At 36.0% G+C, this 14,757-nt stretch overlaps 1 protein-coding gene across 1 annotated transcript in view; it reads left to right on the top strand.

Moving 5' to 3' along the window:
* The window catches only part of ROCK1 (Rho associated coiled-coil containing protein kinase 1), an 85,483-nt gene that overhangs the window by 47,733 nt on the left and 22,993 nt on the right, over window positions 1–14,757 (top strand). The window contains exons 13-24 of the mRNA XM_084507433.1: window positions 1,128–1,176; window positions 1,761–1,896; window positions 2,232–2,323; window positions 2,459–2,705; window positions 4,473–4,579; window positions 5,711–5,861; window positions 6,706–6,866; window positions 7,634–7,818; window positions 8,314–8,383; window positions 9,811–9,905; window positions 10,932–11,097; window positions 11,905–11,998. Of these exons, the coding sequence (XP_084363559.1) occupies window positions 1,128–1,176; window positions 1,761–1,896; window positions 2,232–2,323; window positions 2,459–2,705; window positions 4,473–4,579; window positions 5,711–5,861; window positions 6,706–6,866; window positions 7,634–7,818; window positions 8,314–8,383; window positions 9,811–9,905; window positions 10,932–11,097; window positions 11,905–11,998 (1,553 nt within the window). The remainder of the gene's footprint in view (window positions 1–1,127; window positions 1,177–1,760; window positions 1,897–2,231; window positions 2,324–2,458; window positions 2,706–4,472; window positions 4,580–5,710; window positions 5,862–6,705; window positions 6,867–7,633; window positions 7,819–8,313; window positions 8,384–9,810; window positions 9,906–10,931; window positions 11,098–11,904; window positions 11,999–14,757) is intronic.

Below are 14,757 nucleotides of genomic sequence, written 5' to 3'. Positions count from 1 at the left end.
GATTTTCTTTCTAAAGGCTTGTTTCTGCCATGTTAAAGTAACTATGTGGGAATTTGCCAGTTTCTTGCAGCTACAAACGGTAGACATTTTTTTCTGATAATCAGATTTTTTTACTCAGATACATGCCAACTAAATTCTTTGAGTTAGCTTCTCATTTTGAAGTCTTCCTGACAGCCTGAAAAAATAAAAATAGACAAAACTTAGTTATAGGACACGGAAAGAACTAAGGCTAGAATTAGGACCCTAGTGTGTAAATGTGTGAGCTGTTTAGGCAGGAACTGGTAGCCAAGATGATCCAGTGGGAATTTAGACTGAGACACTGTCCCTGACCTATGCACAACTTCACTGTTCACGTGCTTTGATTGCTTTCTGCAAGCAGGATGTATGTTTCTTGAAATACATTCAGTAACCACAGTACTTCCTGCAGCACTGCTGAAGATGTCAGAGCACAACACTGTCCTCTGATACATCGTGCTGTTTACTGTAGTTAGGTAGGATATATTGCTATAACTGCTTATTGTACCTGCCAGGTAATGTTGTCTGCGGCCCCTCTTACCTCTTTGAAGAGGGATAAGTAGCTGCAAAAACAATCGTATTAATGTGTTTTGCCAGTTAACTGGAGGTTTTACTATCCACTTAACTTTTCTCTGCCTATAGTACTGTTCTAATACATTGCTTCAACAGAGCCTTTTGAATAATACTTCCATATTTTTATACATAGTAGTGAGCTGCCTACTATTGTATTAACCATTTTAGCTATTTGGGAAGCTCAAAAGTAGAGGACGTTTTCAGCAGTTCATCAGGATATTCTAATTTTAATGTTAGCTTGTTGTGTACATGCATTGTTTTTATATTTCAGGTTTAGGGACAAAATGTGGCACCTAAAGTTTTGCATATATAAGCTGCAACAAAGTTTATAAATACTTTATATATTTAAAAACTATTTCCAATGAAACTTGAATGTTTTCTTTGACTTTTAAATGCTTATTACTAATGCTTTTAAATGCTTATTACAAAATAGAATTAGCTAAAATTGAGGCCTTTGGTAGTGGTTGCATATTACTTAACTAGAAAAACACTTATCATGTATCCTTGTTGTATTTAAAATGTTTTTCTTTTCTTTTTAGATCTTCAAACATAAAGCTAGACAAGATAATGAAAGAACTGGATGAAGAGGTAACTATTTTTCATCATTGAAGCTGCCTTAGTTGGGTAAAGAATATGGATAGTACTTTCACAATTCAAGATATTTCTTCTGTGACAAAAAAATAAATAAATTGTTCTCACTATAAATTTGAGACCAGATGATCACATTTCAATACATAGCATTGGGAAATGCATCTATTTATTTTCACACATTTTCAAAGCCTTTTTGCTTCTGCATGTTTCACAGATTTAAATTGTTCCCTCTGTTAAACTGCAATGAACAAGATTAATGTTTTTCTGGAGTTTATAAAAAATGAGTTTTTCTGAAATCTAATGTACAGGCGATTTTCTGTTGAGTTCCTCATGTCATCTCCTAATACTATTTAATGGTTATTTAAATACCATGTTAACAAAAACTTCTTCGGTAATTTGGTATATTTGTAATGTAGAAGTATAAAGAAAAAAGTCATTTTTTCTGAATGTTTTTTAAAGGGAGACAAACTCATTCACTGGAAATGATGCATCAGTGTCCATAGTTAATTAGTTGCAGAGATACTGGTTTAGGGATCATTCGTTAAAATGTAAATAGAAAATGACGATGCTTTTAATTTTAGGGAAATCAGAGAAAGAACTTAGAAACAACAGTGTCTCAAATTGAGAAGGAAAAGATGGTACTGCAGCACAAGATAAATGACTACCAAAGAAAAATTGAACAAGAGAATGAGAGGAGGAGGAATGCAGAAAATGAAGGTATGCCATGTTGGCATGTTGTAACTGATGAGGTATATGGTGTGTTTTTTGGGAATAATTTACTATGTTAGCATGTTGAGTGCTACTGAACTTTAAAAGGGATCTTTTCAAATTGTGAGCACAAATTTTGAGTTTATTTGAGTTTTAACAAGAACACGTCTTTGTCTTATTCTGTCTTCTCTACAGTGTGTTATTCTGCAGGCACAGAATTTGATCTAAAAATGTACATAAGAAAAAAGGCAACAAAGGACTTATGTGCCAAGACTTTTAATGTGTTTATGTAAAAATTAAAGATTTTTTTAATCTCTTGTGTTAATGATGTAATTTCTTTTCAGTGTCCACACTAAAAGATCAAATGGAAGACTTGAAAAAAATCAACCAGCATTCACAAATTACAAATGAGAAGATAACACAATTACAAAAACAAGTATGTTGTTTCTGTTCATTGCTTTCATTATTTCTTAGGTCTGAGAAGCAGTATTGTGCATTCAGATATAATAAAACTGGTTCCAATAAATCATTTTTATATTTGAGAATCTTTTTTTTTTTTTTTCCCCAACAGCTAGAAGAAGCCAATGACTTGATAAGGACAGAATCTGATACAGCAGCAAGACTGAGAAAGGGTAACACAGAAATGAGCAAGTCATTAAGTCAGGTAGAATCACTAAATAGAGAACTGCAGGAAAGGTGCAGAGTCCTAGAAGGTGCAAAACTGCAGGTGGAGAAAGATTACTACCAGCTGCAAGCAGCACTGGAATCAGAACGAAGGGACAGAAGTCATGGATCTGAAATGATTGGAGAGCTACAGGGTAAATTTTCTCTTTTTATACTTTGCTTTTTTTTTTTTTTTTTTTTAAAAAAAAAGTAAGCCTATTTATAAAAGACGTGAAGAAAGGAAAAGTCAATTTGCAAAATGAGTATAAATTAGTAAAATAATTCATGAAGTAGTCGTGTCCAAATGGCTCTTGGAAGAAGGAGTATCAAAATCTCAAAATCTGACCTATCTGAAAGTCTGAAATGTATGGTACAATAATATGAGAAGCTGGTAGTAGTGCTAGAGAACACCCAACACTGTGTTTTACCAACCTTTATGCAGCCAAGTTGATGTAACCCTGCTCTGTCTCCTCTTGTATTTTTGGAGAATGCTACCTTGTTCTTAAATTGCATTTGTTTTCTTTCTATGATGCTTCTAAGTGATTTTAGAACATGAAAAGCACAATAAGGGATACAGATCTGGATACTTGGAGAACGTTATCATTTATACTTATGATTCTTAGCAGTAGAAACTATTTAGATATGTTAGTTTATGACTATGCTAAGGGATACTGCACCTTAACTTGCTGTTCTAAATCATCTGTCAGCAGTACTGAGAATCACTGCCCATGAGGCACTATCTTATGCTTATTGGTATAGACTGGAGAGAGGTGTTGAGGGCTTTTGGGTGTGTTTGTTTTTTAAGGTCATCTTTACGTTCTATGGCACAAGGTAAGAACTATCAAGAATCAAGTTGCCTGTTCACTATGCTTTAAGTATAGTAAAATAATTTCAGTTTAGTCAGTGTATTGTTTCACTGACATGGAGTGTAGTTTAGTCCAGTCTGTTGTTAAATGCAAGCAGGAGGTACAAAATTGCATGAGAAGACTTCTGTGCACTTTGAAATGTGTATTTTTGACCACATTCAACTCAACAGTCCTCCCAAAAGGGAGGTTCTTCTGAAAGGCATCGAAGTAAGGTACTTTGCTGGTATACACATGAATAGCTTTATGTATTTCAAACACTCATACAGCTGATTTTAACAGCACATCTCAAATGAATGCAGAAAGACTAAGATTCAGGAAGACTTTTTCTTCTTCCCTGTCCTGCAGTTTCTTTTGTATTGCCAGAGTATCTCTTTATACTTAAAAAAATTAATTGAAGCATTCTGTAATTTAGACAGACATAAATGAATTGATAGGTATATTCTTGTACACTATAGTTACTGTGTCTAAGGTATTGAGTGTAATATAATCAAAATATTTTTGTAAGTTTTTCTTTGTTTTAAAGGATTTGGTACAGACTTTTCACTCTAGAAATGCATACCCTTACTTAGTGTTTAATATAAACATCTGATACCTGACAGGGTCTCTTGGTAGGTGGTGGGAGATTAATTAGTTGATCTATTCAGGGAAGAATGCTCAAGTCAGTTAAGTGAATATGTATTTCATTAACACCTGTATATCCATTTGAGATTGCCTCTGTGTAATGCATTTTATTTTACACATTAGTGGAGTTAACATTAGAAAAGGTGTTGGCTGCATAGCACAGCAGAATTTGCATTAATGGAAAGAAATTTTCATACTGGATATTGGGAGTGACGGGAGGCAGGTTCCAGGTTTTGCATATGTTTTGTTTTCTCTGAACCATTTCTAATGGTGTAGCTAAAAAGATCAGTTTGCTTTACAATGTGTAGCATTTGCATATATGAAAAATCTGAAGGCGAGAATATTTTACAGTCCCAGAAATCAATAAAGGTTGTGGAAAGAAATATTGATTTAAGTCTAGTAATAAATACTGAATGATATTTCATTTTTTGACAGTTCGGATTACAACTTTACAAGAAGAAGTAAAAAACCTTAAAAATAATCTTGAAAGAGTGGAAGCAGAAAGAAAACAAGCACAGGATCTGCTTAATCATTCAGAAAAGGTATGGTAAGATAATGATAAGGCTAATGTTCGTTGGCAGTTTTGACTGCATTTTCAAATGGTAATAATAAACGTTGCTAGGTTTATGTCCTGGGTTCCAAATCAGTTCTGTGTTAAAATGATGAACTATATAGTGCTAACTGATTTATGATCTCATCAGGATGGTAAGGTCTCGTAGCTTCTCAGTTGGTTCTTGTAGCTTTGGGAGTAAAATTCATGTTTGTCATTAACTATGTAGTCAAGGTTCCAGACCTTTGCAAGTAACAAGTAATTTTTGTTCTCCCTGTCTGACCACTGCTGCCTAAACTTGCTTCCTAAAAATCTATGAATTGAAATTAAAAACAAAACAAAAGCTTTCTGTTTTTTGCTTGATTTATATTTGGCTGGGTCACTGTCAGACCTTTTTTTATCAACTGTGGAGCTGAGCCATTTAAATTTTTTACTTTCCTAAAGAATGGCAGCAGCATGTTCCCCTAATATCTATGGTCTCTGCCCCAAGATAGAGATTCAGGTAAAAACAAATAAAAGGAAATCCTGCACTGTTTTTTCCAGATGGACTTGCATAGCTCTGTGTTTTGAGGTCAGGTAAAGATTTTCCGTGTTATGTGTACTATCCAAATAAACCAGAGAGAGACGATCACCTCCAGAAGGTTAGGGAAGGTGCAAGAAGTTATTTTTCTCATTTGGAAATATATGAAGTGGTGATCCAAAGGCAAGTCCTGTCTCTCAGTGCTCATCTGTTGTGCTAGTTTTGTGAATTACTGTTAATGGCTGGGGCTACCACCAATGAAATAACGTAATTGCATCCAGGTGACGATAATAAACATTCCTTTGTGCTCTAGTGTTGTTAATGGCATAGTTATGTTTCCAATTTAGCTGACTACTAATTACACAAATTGAGAAGATTTCATTATCTTCTGAATTTATAAAATAGAAATAAAAGCTAGTGAAGTTTTCTCCAGGGCACTGAATACAGATTTTGCCTCTTAGCCTTCTTTATAAAAGTGGAAAATAACATCTAGAATTTCTTCATAACAAGAAGTTAACACTAAATAAGGAAAGGGGGGAAGTATTCCTTCAGATATTACAAAATTATTATAGGAACCTGGTAATTTTTTTTTCTTATCTTTAGGAAAAGAATAATTTAGAGATAGATTTGAACTACAAACTCAAGTCATTACAAGACCGGTTAGAACAGGAAGTAAATGAACACAAAGTGACTAAAGCTCGGTTAACTGACAAACATCAGTCAATAGAAGAGGCAAAATCAGTTGCAATGTGTGGTAAGTATTTCCAGTAAGTTTTGGATAAATACACAATAAACAGTATTTTAATTATGATACCTTAAACCCATGATCTAATGATGTGATACTCTTACACAAGTGTTTGATTCCTAATATAAAGAAAATACGTTTCAAATCAAAATAGCTTACTGCTTTTGCAATTCAGAACCTTCATTGGCTTCTAAAATGTTATTGAGTCCTATAATTCTGGCTAATGCTAAATGGAATTGAAAGAATGTGTTATCAAGACAGAGATGTCTTGGGACATTCACAACTATGTAATGGCATTAAAAATACTGACTTTCTCCAAGGGTTGTCTGAAATGGTGAAGTTTCTTTTATAGATAAACATCCATGAATCAAGGAAGTGTCATGGTAGCTCAGTTGAATATATCAGGTTTTATTTGTGAAGGTCATTGGTATCTGCATGTGGAGTTCATAACTTTTCAGAAAGCTGAGAAGATAGCCTGTCTTTTCTTTCCCTCCACTATCCATTCATTGGAATGAAACTTTGTCTATAACATTTTGTAGGGATTGCTTCAAGAAACTGAATTTTGCATTTTTTTTCACTGTTTATTTTTCATTTGTCATAATATTCCAATGCATTGAATGCAAATTGGAATTAATATTTCTTTTAAAACGTTTCTTGCAGCAATGCCAGGAAACTTTTATTCAGTAGTCAGTTCATCTAACAGCTGAAGAACTTAAATAGCTGAACAAGAAGGTCAGAAAAATGTTAGGGTGTAAGACTGTTTATAAATATAAATGTAAGACTGTTTATAAAGAGATTCTTGCACATGCTACATATTCTTTTTCGTTGTTTTTCTTCCCTTAATCCCATTTAGAAATGGAAAAAAAAGTAAAGGAAGAAAGGGCAGCAAGAGAAAAGGCAGAGAATCGAATAGTTCAGGCTGAAAAACAGTGTTCCATGCTAGACTTTGACCTGAAGCAATCTCAGCAGAAACTGGAACACCTTCTTGAGCAAAAGGAAAGACTAGAAGAGGAAGTAAGTAGAATTTTCACCATGAAATCTCTGTATAAATAAGAAAAGATAGTTGCATTAAGAAATAGAAAATAAAATTCACTTACACTGAGCTTCTTTCTATTACGTGTATTGGTAGCACCGAAGACTGTAGTTGGGTGGTAGGTAATTTCTGTTCTTGGCTGCTCTTTTGATTTTTGACTATGTAGTTTGGCTGGCTTTGGATGGTTCTGGGTTTGCATTCCCCAGAAAAGTATTTGTTCAGGGAAGGTCAATTAGATCAGTGAACGTGAAAACTAGGTAATATTAGTAAGAGTTTGATCCCTACTTTTCTTTACAGACCACTGTGAAGGGGTGTGGTAACACTTTTCTTTATGACTCATGTAAATGAGTTTTCATATAGCTAGCTGGTAGGCTGCGGTGTTTCCTAGGGTGAGAAATTTTTAAGATCTGAAGTCCACAGGGTGGTTTACAGGACATTTCAGCAGATAACTTGGGTTTCTTCCATTGTTGCTTTTCAGATAAGATCAATAAAATACATTTGGGCCTTTGAAATAAACAAAGTATAGGCAAGATTTATCATGTGGTGGTGTACCATTACATTCTGTACAGAAGCTTTCTGTAAGCTTGTTGTACCAAAATGTTTGGAGATTTAAGAATATTTTCATACATTATACAATATGTAGCATCTAGGCAACAGTGTTTAACAAGTAATCCCTAAATGAAACTTTCGTCTGAATGCAATTAGCTATTCAGCAAATGCTCCTACACTGAAATAACTTCTCATTTAGGTAAAGAATCTGACATTGCAGCTAGAGCAAGAGACAAATAAGAGAATAATGGCACAGAACGAATTAAAGGCACAAGCTTTTGAAGCAGATAACTTGAAGGGTTCTGAGAAGCAACTGAAACAGGAAATCAATACGTTACTGGAAGCAAAGAGATTACTGGAAGTTGAGTTGGCTCAACTTGCGAAGTAAGTAGAAGTCTTGAGCTATTCTTTGGAACAGTCCCTGGCTTATTGTTTACATCACAGCATAGATGCCACTTTGTTTGAAATTTGTCTTCCTTGTGGATTGAATGTGATGCTACTTACTGGTATCATCTGGGACTTGTGGTTTTACTGTGTGGGAGTCAACAGCCTTATCCTCGTTAACTACCTGATTATTCTTCTGAATTTGAATGACATTTTTCATTAATCATGCTTCTATCATAGCTTCCTTCAGGTGAAAATATAACTCAGCATTTCTCCATTTAAAGTACTACTTTTCTTCTAGCTTACATAATTAAAACAATCATCAGGGTAGAATGAAGAACATAATTAAATCAGAATTTTAGGATAAAGCAAACTGTAGGTCTTGGAAATAATGCGTGCACAAATATAAAATCATTGTGGGATGCTGTTTTGGTTAGAAACAGCTTTTGTCGTTTGTTTGTAGCTGACTTTTTACACTTTTTTATTCTTTCAAAGACAGTACAGAGGAAATGAAGGTCAAATGCGTGAGCTTCAGGATCAGCTTGAAGCTGAGCAGTATTTTTCGGTAAGGATCACTAAGAATCTTGAATGTTACATTTTGACATGGAGTCATTGAACAGTTGAATAGTTTTGCATATTTACGTTTTTTAAATGTAAGTCGAATTAATCTGGCGTAAGCCATCAATTCACAAAATCATGCTTGAGACAAAAACCAAACAATAAATTAGAGAACATAAATATAATGTTACAGACAGTCTGTTTGATATGATGCCTTTTAGTTGCTTGATTGCCAAATTCAGTATGTTAAGATGAATAGCTCAATCATCTATTTATTAGAATAGTTGGTACCTTAACCTTTGAAAAGAGTTCTTTTCCTGACATAAGTGCAAACTTGGTAGAGTTCAAAATCTCCATACATACTGGAATATATTCCATATGATTGATCTACCTATTTAAGAACCGTAGATCCAGTAGCATTCTGCACTTACTCCTCATCCTTCTAAAAAGATTTTCTGCACCCAAGTCCCTGAAGAGTACAGAAGAGCCTTATTCTGTATCCCGTGTAGCCAAGATGTGTATTTTATGGAATTAGTGTGATGTGTTCTATTTCTCTGAATAGAAAAATAGCACGAGATCCTCTATAAGGCCTGAACTTTAAATACATTTGTGAATACACACAGATACATTGCACTTTGGGAAGTACTCTTTAAATTCAGTTCTTCCTTGGAGGTAAAGAGAGAGGAAAAAAAAATGCATTTACTACACTGCATGTAATTATAATTTTTTTGTGTGTTTAAGGTTTTTGTGCATTTCTCTGTAAGTCTTCCGACAAGGATATCCAGTGTGTTGTGTCATTCTCAGTTTTTTTTCACAAGCATGTGGTCTAAACAAGAGGCATTCATAATCCAATAAAAGTACATTATTGTAGAAGATCAAATTTGAATGTACAGAATTGGTGGTGGTGTTAATACAGTGAATAGGAACACAAGTTATTCATATTGATAAGACTTTTGTTGAATCACTTATTAATACAAAGCTAATCTGTACACAAGAAATTCTTTCAGTCTAAGAGAAAAGATGCATAGATACAAAAAAAATGCAACAGATGGAAGCATAGAACAGTACTAAGCTTTAGTTTGACTTAGCATCCCTATCTCAAAATCTAAAAGATGATGCAGTTGGATCCTGTTGTTTCCAAGAGACCCACTCACTTGTTCTCCGGGTACCTTCCTTCCCTTTTGTGGGTAGCTGTGTTTGTATAATTGTGTAGAAAGCCAGACAAGAAAACTGAAAACTAACCTGGTCAGATCAGGTCCCAACGCAAAGGCTACTGGGAAAGAGTATATTGGGCAGGCAAGGAGCAGGAAATTCCATTAAAGGTAGTACTGGCATACATTGATTTGACAGATTAAAACCAACCAAGCACCAAACCCATAAATTTTTGTATGGAACTTGAGTAATGATTCTCTCTTTTTCTGCTTTCTTTTGCAGACACTTTACAAAACTCAGGTTAAGGAACTGAAAGAGGAGATTGATGAAAAGAATAAAGAAACTCAAAGAAAAATGCAGGAATTGCAAAATGAAAAGTATGCTCATTGTGTTTGTTAAATAGGCATAAGTTTTACATATAGTGGTCTCACTCATGAAGATTTTGTATCGGATGTAAAATGTTAAATTCTTTCAACCTCAAACAGGCCTCAAAACTCTTCTGTAACACCTTATAAAATGGCAAATACACAGCATGTTACCTGTGCTGACAGAGACGAATATGGCTATTCATATTTGCTTGAACTTGATTCGTATGTGGAAGTTGTAAAAATTTTGAAAATATTCCAGTCTGTGGTAGTCGTCCTTTTGCTTGAAAAAAACAAACACGTCTTTTTTGATTTGATTGTGCCATCCTGGTAAATATTTTGTATCTTTCTAGAGCCTTTATATGCTACAGATGTATCAAATCAATCAATTCCATGGCAATACATACTTCATGGCATAAAACACATTTTGTTTTGCAGTTCAGGAAGGTCTTATGAGCCCATACTCCAGTAATGTCCATACTCCAGTAATACTCCACCTTTATTTCCTTCCCCATGCTGTGAGCCAAGTCGCATGTTGATGGGTGAATTTGACTCATGGGTGCTAGACTGGCCACTGTGCTTTATGTGGGTTTCATTGCAAGCGAATATAGGACTTTACTCCAAACAAGAGCAAGAAAATTTGGCTTGTGTGCTGAACTGCCTCTCAAGCTCTAGATAGAATTTGCAACTCTTTGCAGAAAGAGTTGCAAATTCGACATAGAACCACTATATATGTTCACAAACTTTACCCAGTTTGCCTTTTTTATTCCTTAAAGGCAGGAGAACTTGACACTCGGTTTCTGAAGGGTTGGTGTTTCATGGATGATATAAATTTGAATTGAATTATAGTAAACTTACTGTTGTAGATTGTGTAGTCCATCAAAATATAACAAAAACAGCTTGTGGTCTTAATCTTGTTCTTCTTAGGAAACTAAGATAATAACAGCTAACTGGATGATATAATCTGGGTTTGTTCACTTTGTCTTGAAAATATGGAATATTTTGCATAGGAAAAGCAAAATCTTATTCTTTTTACAGAGAAACACTCACTACACAGCTGGATTTAGCTGAAACCAAAGCTGAGTCGGAACAGTTGGCACGAGCTCTCCTTGAAGAACAGTATTTTGAACTGAGTCAGGAAAGCAAAAAAGCAGCATCAAGACATAGGCAAGAAATGACTGATAAGGACAGCATCATAAGAAGGGTAAATTATTCTGCTCTAATTAATATCTCTATATATCCTCCAGCTGGAGGATATACATGTATATGTATATAATGTATCTTTTAATTTGTAAGGTCTTGTGGGCACAACTGATGATTCCAGTATCCTAGGTTTGAACTCAGTTGGGATTTAACTGTTTTTTAAGTGTCCACCATCTGAACTCTCAAACAAGTGTAGACTCAGATGAAAATCTGAGGTGAAGTCAGACTGTAAATCAAGCCAATGTCTGTAATTAGTTATTAAGCCTTTTCCAGTCATTTCTTGTAATTGCCCAATTTATTTTTCAAGTCTTGTAAATTTGTGTAGTGTTACAGAATCTTATTGCAACATTTAGTCCTTAAAACAAACAAACAAACAAAAAAAACCACCAGTACTTGGAAGTCTTGAGGTTTTCCCCATTAATAAACTATTTCCTTAAAAGAACCCCTGGTACTATTTTTTGCAAAGTGCCACAAAATCTTGAACTGTCACATTCAATAACTGCAATCTATCTAACTTTGCTTGGATTTATGATTATATACTACAGTGTTGTCAGTTCTGCAAAGATCATTTTAAAAATGTTTTCTGGGACAGTGATATTTTTATCCTTCTGGTAAATCAAGACAGATTAGAAGTTTTTTTTTAAATTCAGTTTTGAACGATAAGCAGATTTTTTTGGATGTACTCAGAGGAAGACATTCCAAGTAAAAGACTGTTACAGATTAAGTGTATTTAAAATAATAGCATTATAAATATTTTTCTTATTTATGGAAAGTTCTTTATTTTAAAATGTGCTTGTTTTTCATCTAGCTCGAAGAAACTAATAACACATTAACCAAGGACGTTGATTTAATAACAAAAGAAAATTCAGAGATCAGTGAAAAAATTAGGAAGCAGGAGGAAGGTATGTCATATTTGGAGTTTTAAATCACTTGTTATGGAGCACAAATGAACTGGAAGCATGTGGCAAAATGCAAGTGGGAAATTTGAAAGGACGGTCCTGTATGTCTTCCATAGTGGTGAAATAGCTTGGTGGAAAAATAAGTCACTGCTTTCATCTTGAAATTCCATGTGAATTGCCACTATTTTTACATCCTATTCCCATGTGCTACCTTTACTGTTGGCAAATGATTAAAATCACAGCTTTGGCGGGCAGGAAAAAGTGATCTTCACGGCTTGCTTCCCTCAGTTTTTAAAGCAAGTTAGCACATAAGTTCCTGCAGGTGTTGCAGGAATGCCTGTTCAGTACAGCTCTTCCGCATGCTGTCTGTCTAACCCTTTCTGCCAGCCATGCACTTGAGTGCATGAAAGTTGTTAAGGACTCATTTCATATCGCATAAAATGTACTTAATGAAGTGTTTGTTTCCATTGTTTCCATCTCCAGTATGTACAGTAAGGCTGCATTGATATTTCAGCTCCCTTAAGATGTCACTTGAGTTCAGAATTACCACCTCGTTCATATCAGTGGATTTGCATTTTAATTTTGTGCATTTGGACTATATACTCTTGTTATAAATGGCTCAGTCTTCAAAATAGGATTATAATCAAAGATCAAAGTTTACAATTTATTAAAGGAATAGAGGTAAGCAAACAGTGCTGGGTGCACCGGGAGTCTCTGCTCCACCAGGACGCACCCAGCGCTGTTTGCTTACCTCTATTCGTTTAATAAATTGTAAACTTTGATCTTTGATTATAATCCTATTTTGAAGACTGAGCCATTTATAGCAATTTGGGGGCTCGTCCGGGATGGCTTTGGTTCCTGAATTCTGATTTGATCTAGGAGAGGCACCCCACCATTTGGTGGCTCCTGTTTGAGTCAGGTTGGGACTAATGCCATCTTGAACCTGAATAAAGGTAGGCAAAGAATTTGATTTTTTTATGAGCTCCCTTGCCGGCTGCAGCACTGTATTTTGCTCGTAATTCTGTGCGCGAAGATCCAAACGAAGATGACGGAGTCGTAAGTGTTTAAGGAGTATACTGTTCGGCTGGGTGGGATCCGGTTGCCTGTATGTGTGTGTAAGAGTGTAACTGAGACTTCCAAAGTCAGCGTGGAGGTCTTCTAACCGTGGTTCCAATCTCCTGTGAGGGACTTGGCTGGTGAAGGAAGTGATTCCTATAGAGTGGTTCCTATAGGATTCATGGATTTGTGGGTGGGTGATAGGTCCTAAACCCCCTGCAAGACACTCTTACTAAGGTAACCAAGGGCTGTGGGGAATTGCTATAGTAAAATTCCTAGATGGGTCAGACAGAATTGATGACCAAGGACCAGAAGAAAGGGAGCAAATTACCAGAAAGTCCATTAGGAATAATGATTAGAAATTGGAACAATAGGGGCCCCAGAAAATTAAAGAGTAAATTAAAAATGGTCCAGTATTATATGATAGAATGACCAAAAGAACCCTTAAGACCCCATGTATTTTGATTGATATTTGGGTCCATGGAGGACGGGGTCTGTCAGGCTTTGAACATTAATGTTAATAGTAGAATACCCGTGGATCTGGAAGAGAGCAAGTATGCTGTAGCTGAAACATTGGAATTAGAAATTAGAGAGCAATTGATTAAGAGTGAATATGTGCTACATTTGTGATGTGCCTGTGCTGCACTTATACCTCCAGATAACAGGAGCCTCTCGGACCCCAAGAACCAGATCAAAAACAACCTCATGGTTCGGACTTTAATTGAGGGGTATGAGATAAGGAGGACTGTTCACAAAGGGACAGGTTATGCATATGTATAGGAATGTTGGGAAACTTCATGTATATGTAACTTTTTACTAGATATAACCAGAACAAGCTGTCACATTAGGCGTGCATGACTTCGGTGGGACTACCTGCCCCGTGCTGCCCAGAACTGAGTAAACATACCTACTTTACAATCTTACTGATTGTGGAGTCAGCTTTCTGTGAGTCATTTTGGTGAGCCAGGCAGGAGACACTCTGCTCGGCTGCGGGATTGGCTGCGGAGCAGATGCCCCTAGGTGCACCCTGAGTGTTTTGCTCGGAGGGGACTCCACTCTCAGCTGCTCACCGCAGGAGCAAACATCTCCTGAAGCTGCGGACAAACGGTATGTTTTCAGCTGCTGGAGGGATGCTAACTGGAGTGTTAATAATTGTATGTCCAGGTATTTTGTGTTGAAAGTATTTGTGTAAGTGTAAGGATTTGAAACACAGTGGAGTCACACCATGAAGAACACAGTCAGAGACAATACTTGTTTGGTTGGTTAAATTATTTTCTTGTGGTATGAATGAGATGTGTTAGAGGCCTCTCTGTGTGATTGCGCGATCGTGCTGTGTGAGTGAGACGCAGCGTCCCTGCAAAGCAAGCGCGGAGTTCCAATCCGCGGTGCCGTGTTCTCCATGAGGGGAGTGGGTGGAGATGAATGAAGCGCGTGACAGACTGAAAAGAAGTGCTGTTTTATCCAAGTTTTGAGTGGTGGTGCCCAATATACGGGCCTGGCAGTGTATCTTGTGAGCCTATTTTTGCTCTTAAATGCTTTGAGTGTGAAAAGAAAAAGGTGGGAGCATTATCTAAGTAACTAACAGTTGAGAAGTGTTGGTGTATTTGCTGCGGTGTGTGGTCAGTTTCCCAAGTACTGGTGGGGGGGGAAGGGGGCTGACTGATTATAAAAGCAGAACGGAGAGAGACATTGCCAAAAGCTTATGC

Source organism: Aythya ferina, assembly GCF_964211825.1.
Source record: "Aythya ferina genome assembly, chromosome: 2".
In the NCBI taxonomy this organism is placed as follows: Eukaryota; Metazoa; Chordata; class Aves; order Anseriformes; family Anatidae; genus Aythya; species Aythya ferina.
This window is presented reverse-complemented; position numbering and strand designations above follow the sequence as displayed.